The 23367-nt window shown below is 41.5% G+C and overlaps 1 protein-coding gene across 2 annotated transcripts in view; it reads right to left on the bottom strand.

Moving 5' to 3' along the window:
- Positions 1-23367, bottom strand: part of BFSP1 (beaded filament structural protein 1) — a 53406-nt gene that overhangs the window by 13843 nt on the left and 16196 nt on the right. For both annotated transcript variants that reach the window (XM_075127206.1, XM_075127205.1), the window contains 2 exons: positions 18278-18338; positions 1277-1372 (listed from right to left, as the gene is read on the bottom strand). In XM_075127206.1, the coding sequence (XP_074983307.1) occupies positions 1277-1372; positions 18278-18310 (129 nt within the window). In that variant the 5' untranslated portion in view covers positions 18311-18338. The remainder of the gene's footprint in view (positions 1-1276; positions 1373-18277; positions 18339-23367) is intronic.

Genomic DNA, 23367 nt, shown 5'->3' on the forward strand with positions numbered 1-23367 from the left:
AAAATAATTTTAATTAGTAACTAGTAGAGCAAGATTTCAGTTCAGCTGTCTGAATGTCTGTGATTTATTTCTTGATGATAACTTCTTTCACTGGTAAAAGTATGGGTCAAATTCAGATCTGCCATACATACATGCCACCCTGACTCTAGTGGACTTCTACTCATCTGAACTGGGCTCTATATGTGTTCGCAGTTTAGTAACCCAATCACCACATTCAGATAGTACTTTGCTAAAGCTGTTCAGTTACTGATGAGATGCAGCATAGTCTTAATTCAGTACTATGTTACTCATGTTTTAAAGGAACAAATGGGAATATAATCTGATCTAGTCACTGGTGGAGGAGAGGTGGAAGGGGTAAGGGTGGTTAATGGTGTAATAAAGACAGGTGGAAGGAGGTATTTTCATTTGTATGGCCGATGTGTAAGACTGTGACTCCTTTCAGATGACACTTTGTAAATGTGCTTAGAAAAGGTTGACCAAGTCCAGCATCTGGTTTGAGTCACTGACCATTGACCCTGTTCTAGTTTTTGCCTCTAGACCTGATCTAGCTTCCATAGCTCTCAATGGCAAAAATTCCAAAGAAATGTGGAAAAGGATTAACGTTAGTCTCGCTCTTTTTACCAAATCTATTCCCAGTTTATATATGGCTCCTAAAGCTATTTAATGATGGATCTTTTCCTGGGAATGCCAGACTACAATCCTCCCAGTCACACCCTTTACAGAACTTGAATCAGGCAACATTTTATAGTGTTCATGCTACAAAACAAATTGTTGTACCTCTGTGTAAAACAGTAAGGCCTATATCAACAAGCCTATTCAGACCTGTGATTCCCACTGATTCCAGTGGGAGCTAGGGGCCTAAATACGTTTGAGGCTCTTGGCCTGATTGCTTATCATGGTACTCAGGATGGCTCAAACAGGACTGGCCCCTCTATAGATTAAATGATGATAAAGGATTCAAGCAGATCCTGTTAATCATGTTAATGATTCTAGACTGCTGACCTTGAGTGAGTGAGCTTTGATAAAATACAACAGCCTACTTGTTGGTCTAGAGAATACCAAACTGAATGTATTTTGTTCACTAACATATCCAGTCTTACCTGGGGTCACTGGGTTTCTTTGACCCTTTTCAAAATGCCTTTTTACAATAAAATAAAACAACAAACCTTTACCCTGTAGGTGTCTGAAGTGGCCACTGAAAGAGATCAAAGGTTAGCGTGACACTTTTCAACCTTCCAGACTCCTCTCTGAGAGGTGGGGAATTCAGTGCAATTACCTTCTTGTACCTGTCCTTTGTGGCATTAATGTCATCCTGCAGGAACTGTGATTCAATCTGAAGTTCCAGATTACATAACAAAGCTTCATCTGCTTCCTGCAGTGCAGATAAACATGACATTTTTAGTACTGGCTTCAGGTTCGCTAAGAATAGAGGAGCCACTTATCCAACAAGTGAATATTTTAAAATTTGTAGCCACCTATGTTGAGAATTAAAGACTAATGGGAGAAACAAAGGTATGATGAAACCGACAAAAAATATGCACTTTTATCCATTCGGCTCTCCCGTGGTATACACTATTTTTCTGAACAAAGCTGATAAAGACAAGCAGTTAAATACATTTCAGCACTGTGGTGCTGTCACAGCTCATTCACCATATGCTTTATGATGGCTGGGAGCCAAGGAATAGACACTTTATGAAATACCAATCACTGAAGCTTGCAATGGTGTCTGATTCTAAGCAGGAGGAATCAACAGTATAAGGCACTGATTTCTCCAATGTTTGTGACCGTGTTTGATATATTTTGACACTTTTTAAAATATCACACTAAAGAACATACCATATTTCTGTGTCAACCTGAAATTTTTCATCCCTTCACTTTGCGACACCTCACACGTCATAAAATTGGATTTTTCAGTGACATGTCTGGGACTATGAATTATTAACATGGTGGCCCACAAAAACTAGAAAAGCAAGTTTGGGGGCAAAAAATTGCAATTAATTGTAAATTCAGGAGGCAGAAGATTCTCAGAGTCCAGATGGTCTAGAGAAATGAGCATGGAACTCACAATAATTATCGTCATTTACACCTGCATAACAGAGAGCAGAAATCTGGCCCAGTATCTAACTCCTGTTTCAATTCTAAGAGGTCACTTGGCTCATTACTGAGTTATACTACTTTAAACAAGCTCCTGAATATAAAATAATTCTCAGTAACTTTAAATCATACAATACAAAATAACAAGTTCTATGGGGATAAGTTTCAGACTGCTATCTAATACATCAGCATCTCATTAAATATATTGTGCACCAACAGAGTGAAAATTTAGTTTCTGGTAGGACTCCTGAACATGACCAGTTGAATCCTTCTTGCAACTCCCTAACACTCAATGGTTCCTATGACATTTTATAATTTACTTAAGTGGAGGCGTTTTCATGCAGCTATAAATGCAATATGAACCTGATCCAAAGCCCATTGATATCAAGGGAAAGAAACTCACTGCTTTCAATGGACTTCGGATGTGATACCTGAGCTGGCTGAATTGCACCAATACAATTGAATTGACATTTACAGAAGACAAAAGTATTCCTTGCAGTGATAAAAAAGGCGTTAAAATATATCAACAGATGCAGGCTTGGCATCTATAGTTTATATAATCTCAGGGTAATCTGGACCTTGAGTAAAATCCTAGCCCCCAGTGAAGTCAATGGCAAAAAAGCCCACTAACTTCAACGGAGCTAAGATTACACTCCTAGTACGTTGGAGGATTGTTTACACGTAACTCTTTGTCAGGAAATCAATGCATTTTGGCAACTTCTGTGACCAAATGTTTGTGGGTAAGACCTTCAATAACACAAGCTCTCTGAAAACCCTGGAGACATTTTTTTCCACCATGTACACTCAGCCCTTTGCAGCCTCTCTCTATCAATGGTTTTGTTATGATATTACAAAATCCCATAGATTTTCAGTAGATCTTATTCTAGAGAACAAAGTACATACAACCTGAGACCATGGCAGAGGGGTAGGGGAGGAGAGTCCTTTTCTCAATTGTTTTTGCAATCTGTTTACTTTCTGCATTTGACAGCACTTTAAGTATAGTTTCACAAGTTCCCACTACAAGCAGCTATTCAGGTCATTCCACCTGCATTATTAGTGTGTCTCTGACCCAGCAAGAGCAAAAAGAAATTGCAAAACACAGGAATATCTGACTGTAAAATCAAAAATTTGAAGGTGAGTCTCCAGGACAGCTATACATCTGAAAGTGCATTTAATTCATATTTTTACATTAAGTAGTTTCAAGGTGATGGTGTCTCTTTAGTTCTGTCACACCAGGTTTTGAGTGGTAAGTTGTGCTCAACAGCAATAATCATCAGCTTTGTAGCAACTTTGGGGTAGCCATGGATGCTAAAATCACTAATATTTCATGGGCCTGATTCGGATCTCATCTAGACAAGAGTAACACCACTGGCTTCAGTGGAGATCCTTCTTTTTTAGGCCTCAACTAACCAATGCATTTAAGCACATGCTTCATTTTAAGCATATGCGAAGTCCCACCCCTATTCAACAAAGCACTTAAACAAGTTCTTAACTTTAAGCACCCACTTAATTCCTGTTGAAATCAATGTGACTTACGCATATACTGATTTGCTGAATCTGGGCCTTGCACCAGAGACTAGAATCAGGTCCCATGTGTGTGAGTTTATGAGATAGTTACATTCAAAATGCATATGCTTTTATTTCTTGACTCATTTCTTTCTTCATAATTCCAACCACACTGCTCATGCCAGCTCCGCAAGGTAAGAGTATGCTAGTGAAAAGGTCTGATTCAGTACTTTCCAGGATTTGGGATAGAAAAGTGAGCATGTGCACTGTGAACCTACCTGTATCATAGTTGCCAGCACATGGGGGATTCTGATCTCTGTTGTAAATCACGGATATCTCCATTGAAATCAGTAGAATTACATTGGTGTCCATGAGATCAGAACCAGGCCCATTCAATATAATTGATTTTGTCATATATGATAATCCCAATGTTGATACAAAGGCTGATGATTAGTTCTCAGGAAAATGTGTTCTATTTCACACAGAGCCTAACCTGACACAATTAAAAAGTCATCAAGGGAAACTAAGACCTAATCTACACTTAAATGTTAGGTCCACGTAACTATGTGCTAAGGGGGTGTCAAGGTTCCTTCCCCACTCTGAACTCTAGGGTACAGATGTGGGGACCTGCATGAAAGACCCCCTAAGCTTATTCTTACCAGTTTAGGTTAAACGCTGCCACCACCAAAGTGTTACACAAAGAACAGGGGAAGTGCCCACTTGGAAATGTCTCCCCTCCAAAATATCCCCCCAAGCACTACACCCCCTTTCCTGGGGAAGGCTTGATAAAAATCCTCACCAATTTGCATAGGTGAACACAGACCCAAACCCTTGGATCTTAAGAACAATGAAAAAGCAATTAGGTTCTTAAAAGAGAATTTTAATGAAAGAAAAAATAAAAGAACCACCTCTGTAAAATCGGGAAGGGAAATACCTTACAGGGTAATCAGATTCAAAACATAGAGAATCCCTCTAGGCAAAATCTTAAGTTACAAAAAGACACAAAAACAGGAATATACATTCCATTCAGCACAACTTATTTTATCAGCCATTTAAACAAAACAGAATCTAACGCATATCTAGCTAGATTGCTTATTAACCCTTTTACGGGAGTTCTGACCTGCATTCCTGCTCTGGTCCCGGCAAAAGCATCATACAGACAGAGAGAACCCTTTGTTTTCCCCCCTCCAGCTTTGAAAGTATCTTGTCTCCTCATTGGTCATTTTGGTCAGGTGCCAGCGAGGTTATTTTAGCTTCTTAACCCTTTACAGGTGAAAGGGTTTTTCCTCTGGCCAGGAGGGATGTAAAGGTGGTTACCCTTCCCTTCATAGTTATGACAGGGGATGTGAAAAATTCAGACGCCGGAGTGCCACAGCTATGCCAACTGAACCGTCAGCGTAGATGCAGCGAGGTTAATGGAAGAATGCTTCCTTTGACCTCGCTACCATCACTTGGGGAGCTGAAGCTCCTACAGCAATGGAAAAAAAACCCTTTCCATCCCTGTGAGAAGTGTCTGTGTTATAGCACTACAGCAACATAGTCACAGCATTGTACCTAAACCGCAGTGGCATCTGTAGCGTAGCTATGGTTTGAATAAATAACTGACTACACAGAGGAACATGCATAAAGTACTGTCAAATGCACAAAGGAAACAGAAAATATGGGAACAAATATTTTCCCCTAATCGACTTCAGTCAGAGTAACACTAGACGTTGCTTGTCACAATAGGATCTTAAGGGGGCTGAAGGGAGACAGATTTTTAAACATATGGCATCCCTTTAAAACTCACCACTTTCAATTATCAGAGGTAAATATCTGGTACAATGCTCAGATCATGTGCAGTGAATTAAACTGGGCAGGGCATGTGACTGTGGTGAAAGAGGAATTTCCTTTTTCACATGCACAGCAAAGCAATCACCCCGGGCTGATATGCTATTCAGAAATGTGTTGATGCTTGTGATTTTCATCATGCTATTGACTCGTCCAGCCAGGTTTGCTGATGCACCAATAAAACCACCATGAACTTTTTTTACTCTAGAGCTAGTTAACTGCACTGTGAGCAAATGCCACTAATTAAAACTGACCATGACTAGAATATTCTAAGCCAGTCATCAGGAATTTGTGGAGCATTTATGCAGCTTTAATGATTTCCTATTGAGAGAAAGATCAGCACAACAATGATAGTGTTAGGAGCCTTATGGGGGAAGCAGACATCCCCAATTAGCAAATATTTTTGTATGTAATGAGCAAATCTAGTCTTCAGCTTTTCAAATGTTTGCCCAAGGGAGAAAATGCATTCGCAGTTTTTCTTTCTAAATAAGCTAGATTTAGCTATGTATTCACTGAACCCTCACGCTGTATCAAAACAACACATCATCCAGTTATTTTCTCCTCAACTTTGTATCATTCTTTCATTATTCTTTATGTGCATTTAAAAAAAAAACTTTAGATACTGACTCCAGCAGTGATCAAGGGCCCAGATCTTCAATGGTATTTACAGCCTAACTCCCATTGATAAATACCTTTGAGGATCAGGGCTATTTTCAAGCAATACCAATGAGATAGGACAAGTCCAGTGCTCTGCAGAATTGTTGTTTAATGCTTCTGTATGTTGATGTGTTCTTCCCTATTTGTAAAGATTCCTGCATGTATATAAATTTATTCTGAGTACTATGCACAGAAAATGAACTGCAAAGCAGAATGGACTTATCTGTCTGAATAAAAGCCACTGCATTCCTACAACTATAAATTGACCTGAATGTACCCAAATACTAGTTTAAGTGTAAGGTGATGGATATGGGGATATGAATTCTGTGTCACTGATAAATATGGACAATGCAATCATGTCAAATGCCAGAACTTTGCTCTCAGCATAATATGCATCTCATATCTGCTGTCTGCCCTGCTGCAGAGAATACTGCTGTCAAAAACCTGCTAAGATGTATAACATCCTCCATTTCATTTGATATAATGTGAAATGTATCAGTGGCACAGAATTTTACCACACGCACATACATGTATGGAGTAAACGGTTTGCAAAATGGCCTTCATGGCAGGGCTTGGACCCCTGTTTGTTGTTAATGGAGAGAGGTACAACATTTACAAACAACAAATCATTCACTAAACTGAGCCCCTTTTCCTATTCAGCAGTAGTCTGCAAACACGCAGTAAGCCTCTTCATTATTCAGATGGAACAGTGAATGTTGTGTATGAACAAATTTCTTCCCAAAGATTGCTCACAAACTGGTTGCCTCAGTGAGCGTTCCATTGCTCATTTGATAGTTTGCTCTCTGCGGTTTGTAATCTTTGTCACCTGATATTGTTTTTGTTCCCTGATTGCGTTACCTAATATTTATAATCACTTCTGTCTGTGTGAAAGATGCCATCTGACTTCATCTTCTGACTTAGGGACCTCCAGAGCTAAGTGCATAGCTTGAGCTGAAGCTCTTAACCTACAGCTCCCACAGACTCAGCCAGAGAGAGAGACCTCTAACCAGGGCTGAAAGTAAGTCGAGTGACTTACCGGTATGCTGGGGCCAGCTCTGGCCCCTGGAAAGGGAGGGGTTGAGGGGGTCAGAGCCAGCCCCAGCCCACCCTGAAATGTAAGTGCCTCCCCGCACCTGGGTAGCAGCAGCAGCAGCACGGGGCTCTGGGTCTATTTAAAGGGCCTGGGGCTCCCCTCTTCTACTGCCCTGGCCCTTTAAATAGACCCCGGAAACCTGGGGTAGTGGGGGCTCCAGCTGCTTCTGCAGCCCCAGTCCTTTAAATAGCCGCTGGAGCCCCACCACTTCTCCGGGTAGAAGCAGGGGAGCCGCGGGCCCTTTAAATAGCCCCCGGAGCCCTGCAGCTGCTACCCCAGGGATCCAGCAGCGGGGCTCTGGAGGTAATTTAAAGATCCTGGGGCTCCAGCCACTGCTGGGAGCCCCAGGCCCTTTAAATTGCCCCCTTGGGTAGCTGGGCTGCCCCAGTACGGTGCACCGGCTCTTGCCAGTACGCTGTACCGGGGCATACTGGCTTACTTTCACCTCTGCCTCTAACACATATTCACATTTTGATAATGAGAAGGGATTTAGTACAAGTTATATTCATTAGTGTGGTACCCTAGCCTGCTACATTTTGCTTTCTCTTTTTATGTTCCTCTTCATCGATAAGGCACACGAGAAAAACATCAGAGATGGCCACCAGACCCCTGCCACGTCTGCTCACACACCTTCAAAGGCATCATGTTTCCCAGCAACAAATTTGTTTTTCAGGTTTTCATATGTTTTAAGTGACGAACAAATATCTCAATTTTTCGCAGAAAAGCCAAGTCTCCAAACTCTAAAACAAAATCTTTGAGTGAACCTTTGGGAAAATGTGTCCTCACTTTCACCCATCTCTGATCACTATGAGCCAGACCCTGTTCGGACTAGGGGATCACAATTGTCCCTTCTGAATCTGTGGCACTGGATTCAAACCAGTCGTTGGTAATCTCCACGAAGGGTCTAGGGAGCGGGAACCTTTCTCCTCAGCTGGCAGAATGGCTGCAGAGATGCTCAGAGCAGGCTACTTCTGCGCAATGGCTGAACTACCACCCCATGACCCTGTGTGAAAGGGGAGGACTGAGGAGCCATGCAGCACATACTTCATGCTCTACCCTGCCCCCATCCAACCTTGCATTGTCACAGGTAGGCCAATGGAGCTGGGCTCCGAACCACATGTTGGGGTTCATGCTGTGTCACTTTTCAAAATGCCCTCCCTGTGCAGTGGAACCATACTGGTTCTGATGCCGAAGAGACCTCTATACCTCCAGAGATGGCTCTGGATTTGCCTTTCCATTTGGTGAGCTTATAAAATACCCATAAAATGTGTTCTAAATGAGCTCCAATATACTGGCAAATTCTAAGCACATGATCTCTCTGAAATATGGAGGAGAAGAGATGTTCTGGACATTAAAATGTAGATAAAAAAAGTACAAGTCATTCAAATGATCCCATCAAGGTTCCTTCCTAACTCTGAACTCTAGGGTACAGATGTGGGGACCTGCATGAAAGACCCCCTAAGCTTATTCTTACCAGCTTAGGTTAAAACTTCCCCAAGGTACAAACTTTTACCTTTTGTCCTTGAACCTTTATGCTGCCACCACCAAAGTGTATAACAAAAATAACAGAGGAAGTACCCACTTGGAAACATCTCCCCCCCAAAAATATCCCCCCAAGCACTACATCCCCTTTCCTGGGGAAGTCTTGATAAAAATCCTCACCAATTTGCATAGGTGAACACAGACCCAAACCCTTGGATCTTAAGAACAATGAAAAAGCAATCAGGTTCTTAAAAGAAGAATTTTAATTAAAGAAAAAGTAAAAGAAAAACCTCTGTAAAATCAGGAAGGGAAAGACCTTAAAGAGTAGTCAGATTCAAAACATCCCTCTAGGCAAAAACCTTAAGTGACAAAAAGACACAAAAACAGGAATATACATCCCATTCAGCACAACTTATTTTATCAGCCATTTAAACAAAACAGAATCTAAGACATATCTAACTAGATTGCTTACAAACTCTTTACAGGAGTTCTGACCTGCATTCCTGCTCTGGTCCCAGCAAAAGCATCACACAGACAGAGAGAAACCTTTGTTTCCCCTCCTCCAGCTTTGAAAGTATCTTATCTCCTCATTGGTCATTTTGGTCAAGTGCCAGCGAGGTTATCTTAGCTTCTTAACCCCTGTTCGCACAAAGCCACTTCTGCTAGAGGTTACTCAATCTTTTGCCACTTCTGATACCTTAATTATTTCTGCCTTTACATCCTCCACTAACAAAACCATTTCTTATTCCTAGGTGTTGGGTCTACAGAGCACAGATTCACTAAAATCAGACGAATAAAGATCCATATGGTAAAAGAAAAGGAGTACTTGTGGCACCTTAGAGACTAACCAATTTATTTGTTAGTCTCTAAGGTGCCACAAGTACTCCTTTTCTTTTTGCGAATACAGACTAACACGGCTGCTACTCTGAAACCTGTCATATGGTAAAAGAGATTGTGAGGAAGGTAGCTGATTGTTACTGATTGCTTTGTAGCATTGTTCTCCATGAATACATTCCTATTTAGAAAGCACATAGATTTCTCAGAGGATTCTTTGTTACCTTAGTGCCCGGGATACCTTAAAATGGACTCAAGGAAAGCCAATAAACAATAAAAATATATTTGCTAAATGGAAAAGAGCCAGAACAAATTAATAAAGAATTTACTAATACATCAGTCTTTACATATAGATTCTCATCCACTCCCTCAATGGTATCAATGTTGGTTTAACCTTGGTTTGTTGCCAGTAGTATGGCAAAACTCCTATTGATCTCAAGTAGAAAAGAATTCCAGAAGTTGGCCCAATGTCTGCTCCCATTTCTTGGTTCTCTTGTCCCTTTCACATTCCTGTGATTGCCTGCCCAGGAAGGTACCATTTACCATGAGGAAGGGGAGCAGAATCGAACGCTAAGTAACATGGCTAGGAGAATACACATTGATACCCACCCTTCTTGAGTCATTAGAAAACACGGAATATGAATAGAGTGGATGATTTAATTTAGAAATACTGGGCCAGATTTTTTCTCTCTTTCTCTCTCTCCTCCATTCCCCCTCATTAGGACTGAATGTAACTCTTTAAAACAGTGCAAATTCAGTGAGTTGCAACCAAATTGACACAATGTGGCAAACAATGTGAAGAGAAGAATTTTTTCATTTGCTTATATACCAGTATTAGGAGACTGGGTTACAAGTAAGAGAAATTGGAAACTCTCATTGATGAAAAGAAATAGGATATAATTGATATGACTAAAACCTACTGGGACAATTACCATGACTGGAATGTTCACAACACTGTTACAACCCTTTGAGGACAGTCAGAATGGGTTAATTTCCCAAAGCTAAGAAGAATTATGAGTGAAATTGATTGGGAAGGAAAATTTGGACAGCAAAATGTGAAGGAAAATTGGGAGTTATTTAAAAAGAGTTTATAGATAACCCACTTTGACTAAAAAACCCATCATGTTTAGTGATGAAGTGAAGGCAGTAATTAGAAATATAAAAACAATTTATAACAAATGGCAAAAAGGGAAAATATATAACAATCAATATACAGTAAATGTTATGAAATATAGAAAATTGACAGGGAAGCTAAAGACTTCAGGGAAAAATCCATGGCTAGCAGGATCATGGCCAATAAAAAGTTTCTTAAAATATATTTGAAACAAAGGAAATTCTAGTAATGGTAGAGTTATAGGTCTGTTATTAGATGGAGATGGTAAAATTGTTAATAATGATGCAGAAAAGGCAGAAATGTTCAATAAATATTTTGTTCTATAGTTGGAAACAAGCAGGATGATGTACTTGTACCACGTGAGAATGAAGAAGTACTACCTAGTTCATTAATAACTAAGGATGATGTTAAAAAATATTTAATTGGGGAAAACATTTTTATAACAGCAAATCCAAATAATGTGCACCCAAGGGTCCTAAAAGAGTTGGCTGAGGAGATCTCTGGCCTCCTAATGTTAAAATTTAATCTATTTTGGAATACCAGGGAAATTCCAGAAGACTGGAAGAGTGCTAATGTGGTGCCAATATTCACAAAGGGCAAGTGGAATGTCTTTCGTAACTATAGGCTGGTTAGCCTGTTATCAATCATAGATAAAATAATGGAAAAGCTGATACAGGATTCAGCTGACAAAGACTGAAAGAATATGAATGTAATTAATGCCAGTCAACATGGTTTTTATTGAAAATAGGTCTTGTCAAACAAACCTGATTTCATTTTTTGATAGCTGTAGTATACTTAGACTTTTATAAGTCATTTGATTTAGTGCCACACACATTCTGACTGAAACATTAGCATTATACAAAAAGAAAAGGAGTACTTGTGGCACCTTAGAGACTAACCAATTTATTTGAGCATGAGCTTTCGTGAGCTACAGCTCACTTCATCAGATGTTGAAGTGAGCTGTAGCTCACGAAAGCTCATGCTCAAATAAATTGGTTAGTCTCTAAGGTGCCACAAGTACTCCTTTTCTTTTTGCGAATACAGACTAACACGGCTGTTCCTCTGAAACCTGTCATTAGCATTATACAATATCAGTAAAACACAAGTGAAATAGATTAGGAAGTTGCTCACTGACAGATGTGAAAAAGTAGCTGCCAGTGGAGAATTATCATGGAAAGAGGGTATTTTTAGTGAGGTCCCTCAGGGATCGGTACTAAGTCAATGCTATTCAACGTTTTCATCAAAGTCACTGATGGTAAAATCTGCAAATGACACAAAGGTTAGCAGAGAAGTAAATTATGATGATGGCAGGGCAGTAACATAGAGCGATCTGGATCTCCTGATAACCTGGGCCCCTTTAAACGAAACATATTTTAAATAGAGCCTACTGCAAGGTCATGCATCTAGGAACAAGGAAGGCAGGCCATACCTACAGAATGAGGGATGTATCCTGGAAAAGAGTGACTGAAAAGGATACAGGGGATATTGTAGACAAGCAATGCAACGTGGGCTCCCAGTACAGTATTGTGGCAAAAACTGAATGCAATCCTTGGATATGTAAACAAGCGAGTAGCAAATAGGAGGAGGGAGGTGATTTTACCTCTGTATATGGTATTGATGAGACCGATACTGGAATACTACATGCAATTCCAGTGCATGCATTTTCAAAAGCATGTTGAAAAATTGGGAAAGTTGAAGAAAAGAGACAGAAATTATTTGAAGGCTGGAGAAAATGCCTTATAGAGATGTAAACAGCTCAATCTGTTTAATTTATCAAATGATTGAGAGGTGACTTCATTAAAGTGTAGAAGTACCTTCACCAGGAGCAAATACTGAGTGCTAAACGACTCTTCATTCTAGCAGAGCGAGGCATAACAAGAACCAATGGTTGGAAGCCGAAGCCAGACAAATTCAAATTAGACATAAGGCTCAAAATTTTAACAGTCTGGCTGACTAACCATTGGAACCAACAACCAAGGGAAGGGGTGGATTCTCCATCTCTTGATGTCTTCAGATCAAGACTGAATGCCTTTCTGGAAGATGTGCTTTAGCCAAACACAAGGGCTCAATAAAGGGGTAACTGGGTGAAATTTAATGGCCTGTGACATACAGGAGACCAAAGCAGATGATACAATGGTCCCTTCTGGCCTTAAACATTATGAACTTATGCAATCCATTTGCATATGATTAGAGCAGAGTTTAAGATTTCAGGGGCATCCATAAACAGTGGCTCAGTCTGTCAGAGTTATAGTCTGGGTAGATGTTTAATCTCCTTAGGCCTTCTCTACACTGCAGAGTTTTGTTGCTAAAAGGCAGCTTTTGGCAACAAAACAGTGGAGTGTATGCATAGCAATGCCACTTTTGGTGACAAAACTCTTCCATTTCAATGACAAAATAAAACCACCTCGACGAGAGGCATAGAGCTTTTTGCAGCAAAGTTAAAATGACAAAATGTCACTGTAGACACTGCCGTTCATTATATCCCCGGAAGTGGCCTCTCCCAGTATCCCACAATGCCTGCCAGGACCGTTCTGCTCACTGTTTTGAACTCAGCAGCCCTACAGGCATGTGCCCCTCCCCTTTCAAAGCTCCCTTCTGACAGCTGAGCCTGCTGCTCTACACTGGGCAACAAAGCAAATCATGAAGGTGGACTGCTCCTGCTCTCTGCCACACTAGGAACACAGACGCAGGCAGGCCGGGACAGATGTGTGTGCGCCTGTGAGAGAGAGAGAGAGGCTGCTGTGCTGAGCCAGGGAGGGAGGTGGGGGCTGATGTCAGGGGTGTTCCCCTTCCCCTGGCCCAGGACTGGTTGCTTCTGGCGGCTGTCTGAACTGACGGAGACAGCATGCAGGGGCACACACTCTCCCCCAACACACACTCTGTCTCTGTCTTCCCGCCACGCTCCCTGTCACACACTCTTCCCCTCCCCCCCACCCACTTCAGTTGAAAAGCGGCTGGAAATCTACTAGGATGCCCATGGAATAATGGGATTGGGAAACCTGCATCATGTGACGCTGTACCTGCCCCATGAGGCATTGCAAACCCTTCCCAAAGCACCCTGCAGCCAGGTGCACAGTGGGATAGCTACCCACAGTGCACTGCTCTCTGTATTGATACAAGAGCTGCTAGTGTGGATGTGCTGTGCCGACACAAGGAGCATACTGTGGACACGCAACTGCAGTTTAATTAAAGTGCTTTAATTACAATGGCATAACTTTTGGTGACAAAACTGCAGTGTAGACATAAGATCACAGCTTTGAAAGAGGAGGAGCAGTGGGGCAAAAGACCTATCTGGCTTCAAGACTAAGCTTGATAAGTTTATGGAGGGGATGGTATGATGGGATAGCCTAATTTTGGCAATTAATTGATCTTTGACTATTAGCGGTAAATATGCCCGATGGGATGTTAGATGAGGTGGGATCTGAGTTACTACAGAGAATTCTTTCCTGGGTGTCTGGCTAGTGAGTCTTGCCCACATGGTCAGGGTTTAGCTGATTGCCATATTTGGGTCGGGAAGGAATTTTCAGAATTTTCAGAATTTCCAGGAAATACCAGATTAGCAGAGGCCCTGGGGGGTTTTCGCCTTCCTCTGCAGTGGGGGGCACAGGTCACTTGCTGGAGGATTCTCTGAACCTTTTTTCAGAGTAACAGCCGTGTTAGTCTGTATTCGCAAAAAGAAAAGGAGTACTTGTGGCACCTTAGAGACTAACCAATTTATTTGAGCATGAGCTTTCGTGAGCTACAGCTAGATGAAGTGCTACAGATGAAGTGAGCTGTAGCTCATGAAAGCTCATGCTCAAATAAATTGGTTAGTCTCTAAGGTGCCACAAGTACTCCTTTTCTTTCTCTGAACCTTGAAGTCTTTAAACCACGATTTGAGGACTTTAATAGCTTAGACATAGGTTAGGGGTTTATTACAGGAGTGGGTGGGTGAGATTCTGTGACCTGCGTGGTGCAGGAGGTCAGACTAGACCATCATAATGGTCCCTTCTGACCTTAAAGTCTATGGTTATTCAAAGAAAAAACAATGGAGAAAAGGGGCTGCTAATTGACTGCCTTTTGATAAGTGGCTACTCAGGCTCAGCTTAAACATTATTATCTTGAGTAGTTTATAGAAGAAATAAATTCAGGCAGGATAGCAGAACCTCCCCTCCTCTCCAATAGAGTCTAAGTAGCTGTAGTACGATAAGTATAGTACAGTTGAGTCATAACGTCATAAGCCACCAAATTCGTGTGAGTGGCCTAACTGGCACTGCATACGATGTCCCTTGTGAGCAAGTTCCCATCTAATCATGTCTACTGTTTCCAGGGGCAAGTCTGGGAATGGGGAAAACACAGTCACTAATTTCTTCTCTAAGGGATAAAGGATATAGAAGAAACTGGTTAGAGCAAGAAACTTCAGAACTTTTTTTATCTATCTGTTGCCCGTGGTTGGCCCCCCATTACTGGAATATCTGAGTAGTCTATAACCTTTAATGTATTTATCCTTACAACACCCTTGTGAGGTACAGAGGTGCTATTATATCTTGTTAGCTGTTTCCAGTAAGAAATGTTTAAATGTTGCACGGTAGTTGAAGACACAAGAATCCAGGAAACAAAGCTGCCAGGAAATGTTTCATTTTAACCTCTTTAGAAACAGCACTAGTAATTCAAGGCTCAGTTGTGCCTGAGAGGCACAGTCCGAGCTGGACTTGGTGCAGAATCACACCGTCCCAGAGGGAGCGTGGGGAAGCATTCTCACTACTACAGCTCCTGCAGCTGCTGAGCTGCATGCTCTCTGCTATACCCCCTGTTTAGGGTGCATTTCACTGCCTGCTGTGCAGTCAGATGGATCCACGGGCAGCTCCACGGACAGCCAGAGGCCATCTTCTCCCTGTCCCTAGGGCAGTAAGTTGGGAGTCCCTGTGCTTGCTTAAATGCAGGAACTGGAATTTTGCATGTCTCAAGTCAGGATCAGACAAGCGGCAACAAAGCTGCTTGTGGCCTCCTCCTGCAAAAGAGTCAGGCTGACTGTGGCCCTTTGCCAGGCATGAAATACCAGGCATGAAATCCTGGCTCCACCTCAGTCAATGGGAAAACTCCCGCTGGCTTCAATGAGCCAGGATTTCACCGCGGCCCTGGGTTTAGGCACCTAACTCCCACTGATTTCAACTGGTACTTTATAAGCCCAGCTCAAGTCATTATGCTGTTTAGCACTCACATATTTTTGAGGCACTGGAAAGAACTGCTCTACAAATGACAGACATTTGTTCTCTCCGCGATAAGAATTGGGGAGCTTGGCACTAACTCTTTTTAAGATTCATCTGCTATTTTCTGTGTTTTCCCTTAATAGTCTTAGGTTCATTTGATCACCGTTTGGCTTCACTGTATGACTTACAGAATAGCTTCAGCACTCTGCCTACATTTGGGTCCCTCATCTTGGGCTCATGATTGTCTAGCACAGTTTGAGGACCGGGTATTATTCTTTGTCATGGAAACAGGACAACACTGGTACAGGGCCAAGCTAGGGAACTGTGTTATGGCCTTCCGTAGGTATTGACCCATCTGCACTCCAAAACCAAAATCAAGCTTCCATCAGTGGGTTGTTTGCCTCCATAAAGGTAAGCCTCTGCTCAAGGGTTCTGATTACAACAGCATTCAAGGTATGCCAGAGATCAGGCCCTTCAAAATCCTCTTAATCTGCAGGAATTGACGAATGAAATGTCTATTTTTTTGGTTAATGGGAACTTGGACTTGACCTTTTCCTGCAGGATAGAATACAGTTTTAGTCCTCAAAGCCAGATAATCTCCTTGAAGCTCCCAGACTGTCATAACAGGACTGACAAAAAACTGACAAACCTGTGCGTGGAGAGACTCATGCAGTTTCTCTGACCAGGAGCTCAATAAGTACAATACATCAGATTAAAGGGATTTCTTTAAAAAACAGGACACTACACATAAAGACGGGATCTTTGTTAAGTGAGATCCCTTCCACAGTGAGAAGAACTGCTAATCTATATAATAAAATTCCAGGATTCTCTGTGTCACTCTGAAGCCTAGAAGGTTTGTTGAGTCAGTGTGAAGTGATGGACACAGCTACAAGCATGGCTGAGAGCTCTTTTTGTTTAGAATATCACCAGGTTCGATCATCACTGGGATCCATGGTCTGTTATCATCCAATTTTTAAGTTCTCAGCCATTTTTGGCCCCCCCCTTTTTTTTAACACACCTGACTTTATAGATTACAACAGTGTGACAACATTGGCTTTCAGCTATTAGTGGTCAATAAATGCAAAAAGAACAAAACAATGATTAGGGAAAACTGCCTTTTTTCTAGGATCACTTTGCTTGCCTCTGGCCCAGAGCTCTTTTCTTAAGGAGCTCATTGGTATGGTGCTTTCAACCATGCAGACAGTGGCAGTTTACAGCAACCAGAACAGTCATTTTTATTTCTCTCCACCTTATAGCCAAAACGATACATATTCATATTTAGATGTAACTATCTTTGCTCCACTTTTCCACATCATTATCATCATATCAGTAGACTTCTCCCACAGGTGGCCAGAGCCACACAACAGCAAGAGATATACCGTAGGAATGCTTTGCAGGGCAAAGCTTAGTGAAGGATCCTTACGAGATATGTAGGTTGCCATAAAGGCCTGTCAAGGGCTTAAAAAAATCCCAGGCAAATGAGGCACTGTATGGGAAAACACACAAGACACATCTGTAGAGGAAATGAGTTTAAAATCTGTTCTCTTGGGCTTTCATTTCTCTTATTGATTGGTTTGTGACTATATTTGTCTAGATATTAAGGAACCCTACTGACAACTGTAAATCAAGCCATCGTCTGTTCTATCGACCTGGTCCTGAACTCCGTTCTCAAGAAAAACTCTCATTTAATTCAGTAAACTCAAACTCATGCCTAATAGCCCAAATCCAGCTAAACACTTACTAATGCACATAACTGTAACTTAAAGGGGCCCCATATTATTGGATCAGTTACAAAGTTTATATTCCATGGGTCTAGGGACATGCAAGATAACAAAGGAGACAATAAGTCCAGTTAGTGATCAGATAGGTCTCTCGCTAAGGGCCTACTCCAAAACCTATTCCCACAGACTGCAGCATGTTTAGGATCAGGCTCTAAGGGCCAGATTTTCAAAGGTATTTAAGTGCCTAAAGATGCAGATAGTCAACTAATGGCCTTCTCATAAGGGCCTAAGCAGGTTAGGTGCCTAATTCACATTGAAATCAACCTTTGAAAATCTGTGCCTAAGGGCTCCCCTTCAGAGTTTACAGGATGAAAAAAAATCACCCAGCACTGGAGAATGAGGAAAGGTCCCAAATTCTCTCACTATCCTAGATTCTGATTTCTTAATGCTATTGACAGAAAAGTTACCTGCACACACTAATAGTTTATGGCCAGAAATAGGAGAGAGGATGGGAACACTACACATAAAGTAGTGATTTCATGATTTGTGGGGGCACCTGTAAGTGTGACTATGGTGGGAGGAGAGGGGGGAAGTGATATTACATAATATTACCAAAATAAATTCCATCAGAACTAAAATAACTGCTTAAAAGTTAATCGAACCAAACTGAATGGACATCAAAGCAATTTTGTCTAGTAAATGAAATGAAAGGAAGCAGCTGATGCAAACAGCACACTTCCTACTGTAACAGGCTCACCTTATTAAGGCGTTCAAGGGTCTCTTTTAGCATCTGCTGATATTCACGTTCATTTCTGTACCTGCAAATAGGACAAAGTGAAGATGAAGTCGAGTGGCTTATCTCTTCACATACTGTGCTCCATCTACAATATCTTGCAGTACAGAAGCGTCACATTTAAGTTGACTCTGAATCTTGACCAGGCCCACAAGGTTTATTCATAACTTAACCATAGATCTTTGGCTTCAGATGGTGAGTGTAATTCTTGTTTTGATTAAGTCCCTCAAGTCTTTTCATCAAGCAACAAGCACAATGAAGTGGACTGACATTTGCCATGACTTCTTCAAAGAAAGTCTGAGCATAGATCATTTCCAATAAAATGTCAGTGATTTACATTATACAAAACTATATCAGACAACAGTGCTCACCATTTAAAAGTCACTATTTACCAATAGTTACCAGACTTGATAGCAGAGATATCACAATATTTCATTCTGCTGTTAGAGGAGATAACTGTGACAGTGTATCTGGGATAATCTGGTGTGGTACAGAAATCAATGATAAATGTTGACATTTGAGTTATGCGCACTGTAAATAATGTTGCAATTTGTGGTGTACAGTTGATTTCAATGGGAGTTTCATCTGAGAAAGAAGTGCAGAATGAGGATACATTTTGATTTTCTTGGGGTTTAGGTCTTCTTTTTTAATATTACCCACCGTTTAATACTGTTCATAAACTCCAGGGCAGATTTTAATGAGCACATTATTTAACATTGCCTGCTGAAACTAGAAAACACATGAACTTTTCTATACCATTATAATATACTCCTATGTATACGTACAGAAACACACACAAATGTATATGCGAAATTTCCTATATTAGAGAAAAATTGGAAATAATTTGTAGTTTACGCCGTTTCTCTCTGAATTAAGATAAACATGGCATAAAAGGTTATAATTTAAGAATGTCAGCTTTGTATTGTAACATACAAAGAATTCTCTTGTAAGGAGATTTTTCTCATGGAAAGAAACAAGCACCATCACCCCTAAAGGGTGATTGATTGATTGTAGTTCTTTCTTTGGAGATGGCACCAAAGAATCCTGTTGTGGATTCTTTTCCTTTAAGAAAAGCAAGACTGTAAATAAACTTCTACACCAGAGAAGCAATTTAATGAGAGAATGCAATTAAAAAAACAATTAGAAACGTATTACAATACTGAGCAACAAGATTTTATCATCAAACTCTGAACAAATTGCTCATCAAAGTCAAGCTGTTGCTGATGGCTGAAGAGTGAGAAAGACACAGCCTGTCTGTTTATTCCTCGCTCCCTGAAGTAATTTCTACTACAGAAGTACAGAAAACAAAATTGCCATCTTTTCATCTTCTCCTTTAAACATTTTAAAATATGGTTTGTTAGCCCAGGGAATGGAAATCTGTTTATCTATAGAGTAGGTGTAACATAGGCTATGGTACTGAACACTGCTTGAGGCTTAACCTAGGAGGAAAGCATCAAAGAGTTAGAAGAAAATTCTCTTGTCCTAATAATTTAATCCTTCAGCTCTCTCCCGAAATCATCAATTCCTTCCAGGTGAATTCATGGTTTCCAAGGCACCTGTCCAGTCACTAGAAAACTCCTTTCATTTAACACTAGATTCATTCTCTCCTGTGGACGCTGTCCCACTTTGTATAAAATACTTAAATATTCATTGGAGCAGAGACTGGAACATGGGTCTCCCAGGAGAGTGCACTAACCACTAGTTCTCACCCTCTGTCTGACCCAATGACTATTGAGAGATAGAAAGAGACCCACTCCCAGAAAACCCTATAGCTCTGTGGTTAGGGCACTCACCTGGGAGGAGGAAGAGTCTGCTCCCAATGAGGCAGCATGGGTACTTGAACCCTGATCGCCCACATCTTGCGTGAGTGCACTAACCACTGGGCTATTGAGTATAAAGGGACTTCTCCTTCTCAATGTTTCTTGAGAAAGGACTGATCTAGCTTAGGCACCTCATTCCAGGAAAGGTTTCACAGCTATGAATCCTGAGCAGAGGAAGGCAGCTCCTCCAGCCCAGGGGGCGGGGCATAGGTCACACTCCTCTCCTTGGCATTTATCACCATCTAACTTAGGCAGCTCCCTGCTCAGCATGCTGGCTTCCGTGCATCCCCTTGTTAAGGCTCCTAATTCTCCCCATGCATCTCAACAGGAGCATCTGGGTGCCGAACTCAAGGCTCAGGATTCCAGGAGGTGGCAGGGTGCCTGAAGTTAAGTATCACATTGATGAGCCTAACTACCTTTTGTGGGTCTAGCCCCAAGTACTTGGCCCAGGTCACACAGGAAGTTTGTAGCAGAGCTGGGAGTTGAAAGCGGGTTACCCCATGTCCTAAGCTAGCACCCAACAACTGGGCCATCCTGTCTCTCTCTGCAGCCCCCCACTTCCACACAGTGCAGACAGTCTACAAAAGTGAAAGGGAGGGGGTGGGGCTAAATAAGCCTCCTTACTCCCCTACACAGTGTTGTAAGGGCAGGACAGAATGCTATTATTCAGTGCCAGTAGGGAACTGGGAACTGCTAGCAAACTGGTAAAAAAAATTAAAAGGTTGCTTAGTTTCACCCTCGCTTCCATACGTTCATGACTTTCTTCTGCTGAAATGCTGTTCTATAGCTTCCTAAAGCAGAGCTTGTCATTAAATCACAACAGCTGTCCAAATGTTTCCCAGTGCACCAACAAAACCATTCATCCTCTGAGTTAAGACCATATTCAGTATGGAGCTTTATTAAATTGCTGACCTAAAACAAATTTTGTTGGACCTTGTAAATCTCTTCAATGTGCAGTTGAAAACAAACAGTTCATTAATTTGCATAGATGTATTCTGGCAACTGGGAAAGAATGAAGAAGATCACAACACATCATGAAAATCATATAGCCATGATAAAATACTGCTCTCCCCGTAATATAACCATCTGAATTCAATAGAGATGAGGCTGACAGAGTCTGAATCCAGATCTCAACCCACCACAATTCAGGGCTGCTCTGATCTGGGAGGGGAGGAGATGTCTGATTCTGGTCTATTGCTTGAATTTCCATATAGCCCCATTAACTGAAATATATTTAGCAGCTATTTCCATCATTATCCTTTAGCCCAAAAGCTAATGGCATAAGAAGGCTGTTATAATACACACACATTACTCCACTCCACACTCCCTTGTGAGTTCACGTATCCTATGGGGATAGAGCTTTACACTCAATATACTGTGATGTTAGCGTGACCATCTCTTGGAAGAGATTTAAATCAATCCCCATTCTGTTCTGCTCTTCTCTGTACACTAAGAGATCTATAAGACATCTGAAAAAGTCTTTCACTCATACACACGGATATCACATGTTTAAATGCATGGTTACTGCACTGGCTTTATACACTCACTATATTGCCAGGATCTTACGGTATTTGTTGCCTTATAAAGCTCATTAGTACATTTCCCAAAGAAAGGGGCGATATAAAACAAAATTCTATTCTATTCTCTTTCTCTCTAGCTGTTTCTTCTACCCTGGAGCCCAATCATGCAAAAAAAAAAAGTGCATCAATATAAAAATACATGGGAAACTGTGCTGAAGAAGTGCAATGACCAGTTGACCATCCCCAAAGGTGAACAAATCACATGCTAGCCAAGACTTTCAAAGTGACTAGTATTTTCTGTGCCATTTTTTAGTGCCCAACTGGAGACCGCCTTAAAGGGATCTGATTTTCAGAGGTTGGGAAATCAGTGTTTTCTGAAAACAGGTCCCTTTAAGTTGCTTCCAGTTGGGCACTCGGAAATTGTGACACCCAAAATCTCCAGTCACTTTTGAAAATCTTGAAAAGCAAAAGGACAAGCCAGTCAGGGGACAGACTAACTGATGTACCTGTGCTGATATGGTAGGTATGTGAGGGGCTGAAACTGACGAGATGAAGGCCAAGGTCTGCAAAGTCATTTTTTGACCCTCATGAAGCAGATAAAGGTACTGAGATCCTTAGTCCTGATATAAATGTGATCCTTAGCTGGCAGTGTGGATCCAGGGCTGGACAGTGGTGGCCCTGTTCTTTGTGCCTCGTCCACTGCCAAGCAGCAAGCAGAAGTCAGCATTGTGTTGCTGCATAGAGGGTATTAGTTGCCATAGGAGTAGGGAAAAGCTAGTAGATGTCCTTTGAAGAAGCTGCCTGATTCAAGTAAGCTAGAGCAGACCTTTAAAAGATCCACCACCACACTGCTTTCCTCTTTCAGCTGTCAGAGAGCTACCAATGTGGGAATTCTGCCACTGCACCCCAGAGTTCAGATATTTAGCAGAATCCATGAGCACTCCTGTTAGCTGAGGGGGTCTGCCTATTGAATGTGAGGGACATGCACAGTCTAGAAGTTATACTGGACTCATCTCCACTTCTGAAATGCCGGGCTTCAGCAGTGGCTAGAAATATCTATTCCCTTCTCCAGTGGACAAGTAGAGTGAACCTGTTCCTCACAGATGTAGACCTAGTCACAATGATCCATATCTTTATTATTCAAAGCTGGACTACGGCCATGTTTTTTCCCTGGGTCTGACACTGGGAGGCTTCCAGGAGTTGAGTGTGGCTCAAAATGTTGCATCTTGTCTCCTAAGCAGAACAGTAGACAAGAAAACACCACAGCATTACTCAGCATTCAGTCACTCAGTGCTGGATTCAGTTCATGGTCTTGGTCCTGGCCTTCAACGTGCCCAGCTGCCTAAAAGCTGCCTCTCTCTTGACCCACTCCAAGAATATTAAAATCAGCAAGGAAGATGAAGATGAAGGTATCTGGGATGAAGATTGCCAGAGCTGGAGACAAAACATTTTCAGTAAAGCGTGCCCAGCAGAGGAACTCTGAGGTACAGGAGGTTAGGATGACCCCATGTCTTGCCTCCTTATGGCACAATGAAGGAGACATGTACTTTCACTAACCTTTTCTCAATAGAAACAGCAATGCTTTGGCTGGTAAGTCCTTCTTCCCCATAGATACCTCTGCCAAAGAAAAGACAAACTATGGAATGCAAGTCCTACCAAGATGATGCACAAGTCTAAAATACTTGCATTTCATCTCTCAGTACCTGTGATTGGC

The sequence above is a fragment of the Caretta caretta genome, chromosome 3 (genome assembly GCF_965140235.1).
Source record: "Caretta caretta isolate rCarCar2 chromosome 3, rCarCar1.hap1, whole genome shotgun sequence".
Lineage (NCBI taxonomy): Eukaryota > Metazoa > Chordata > Testudines > Cheloniidae > Caretta > Caretta caretta.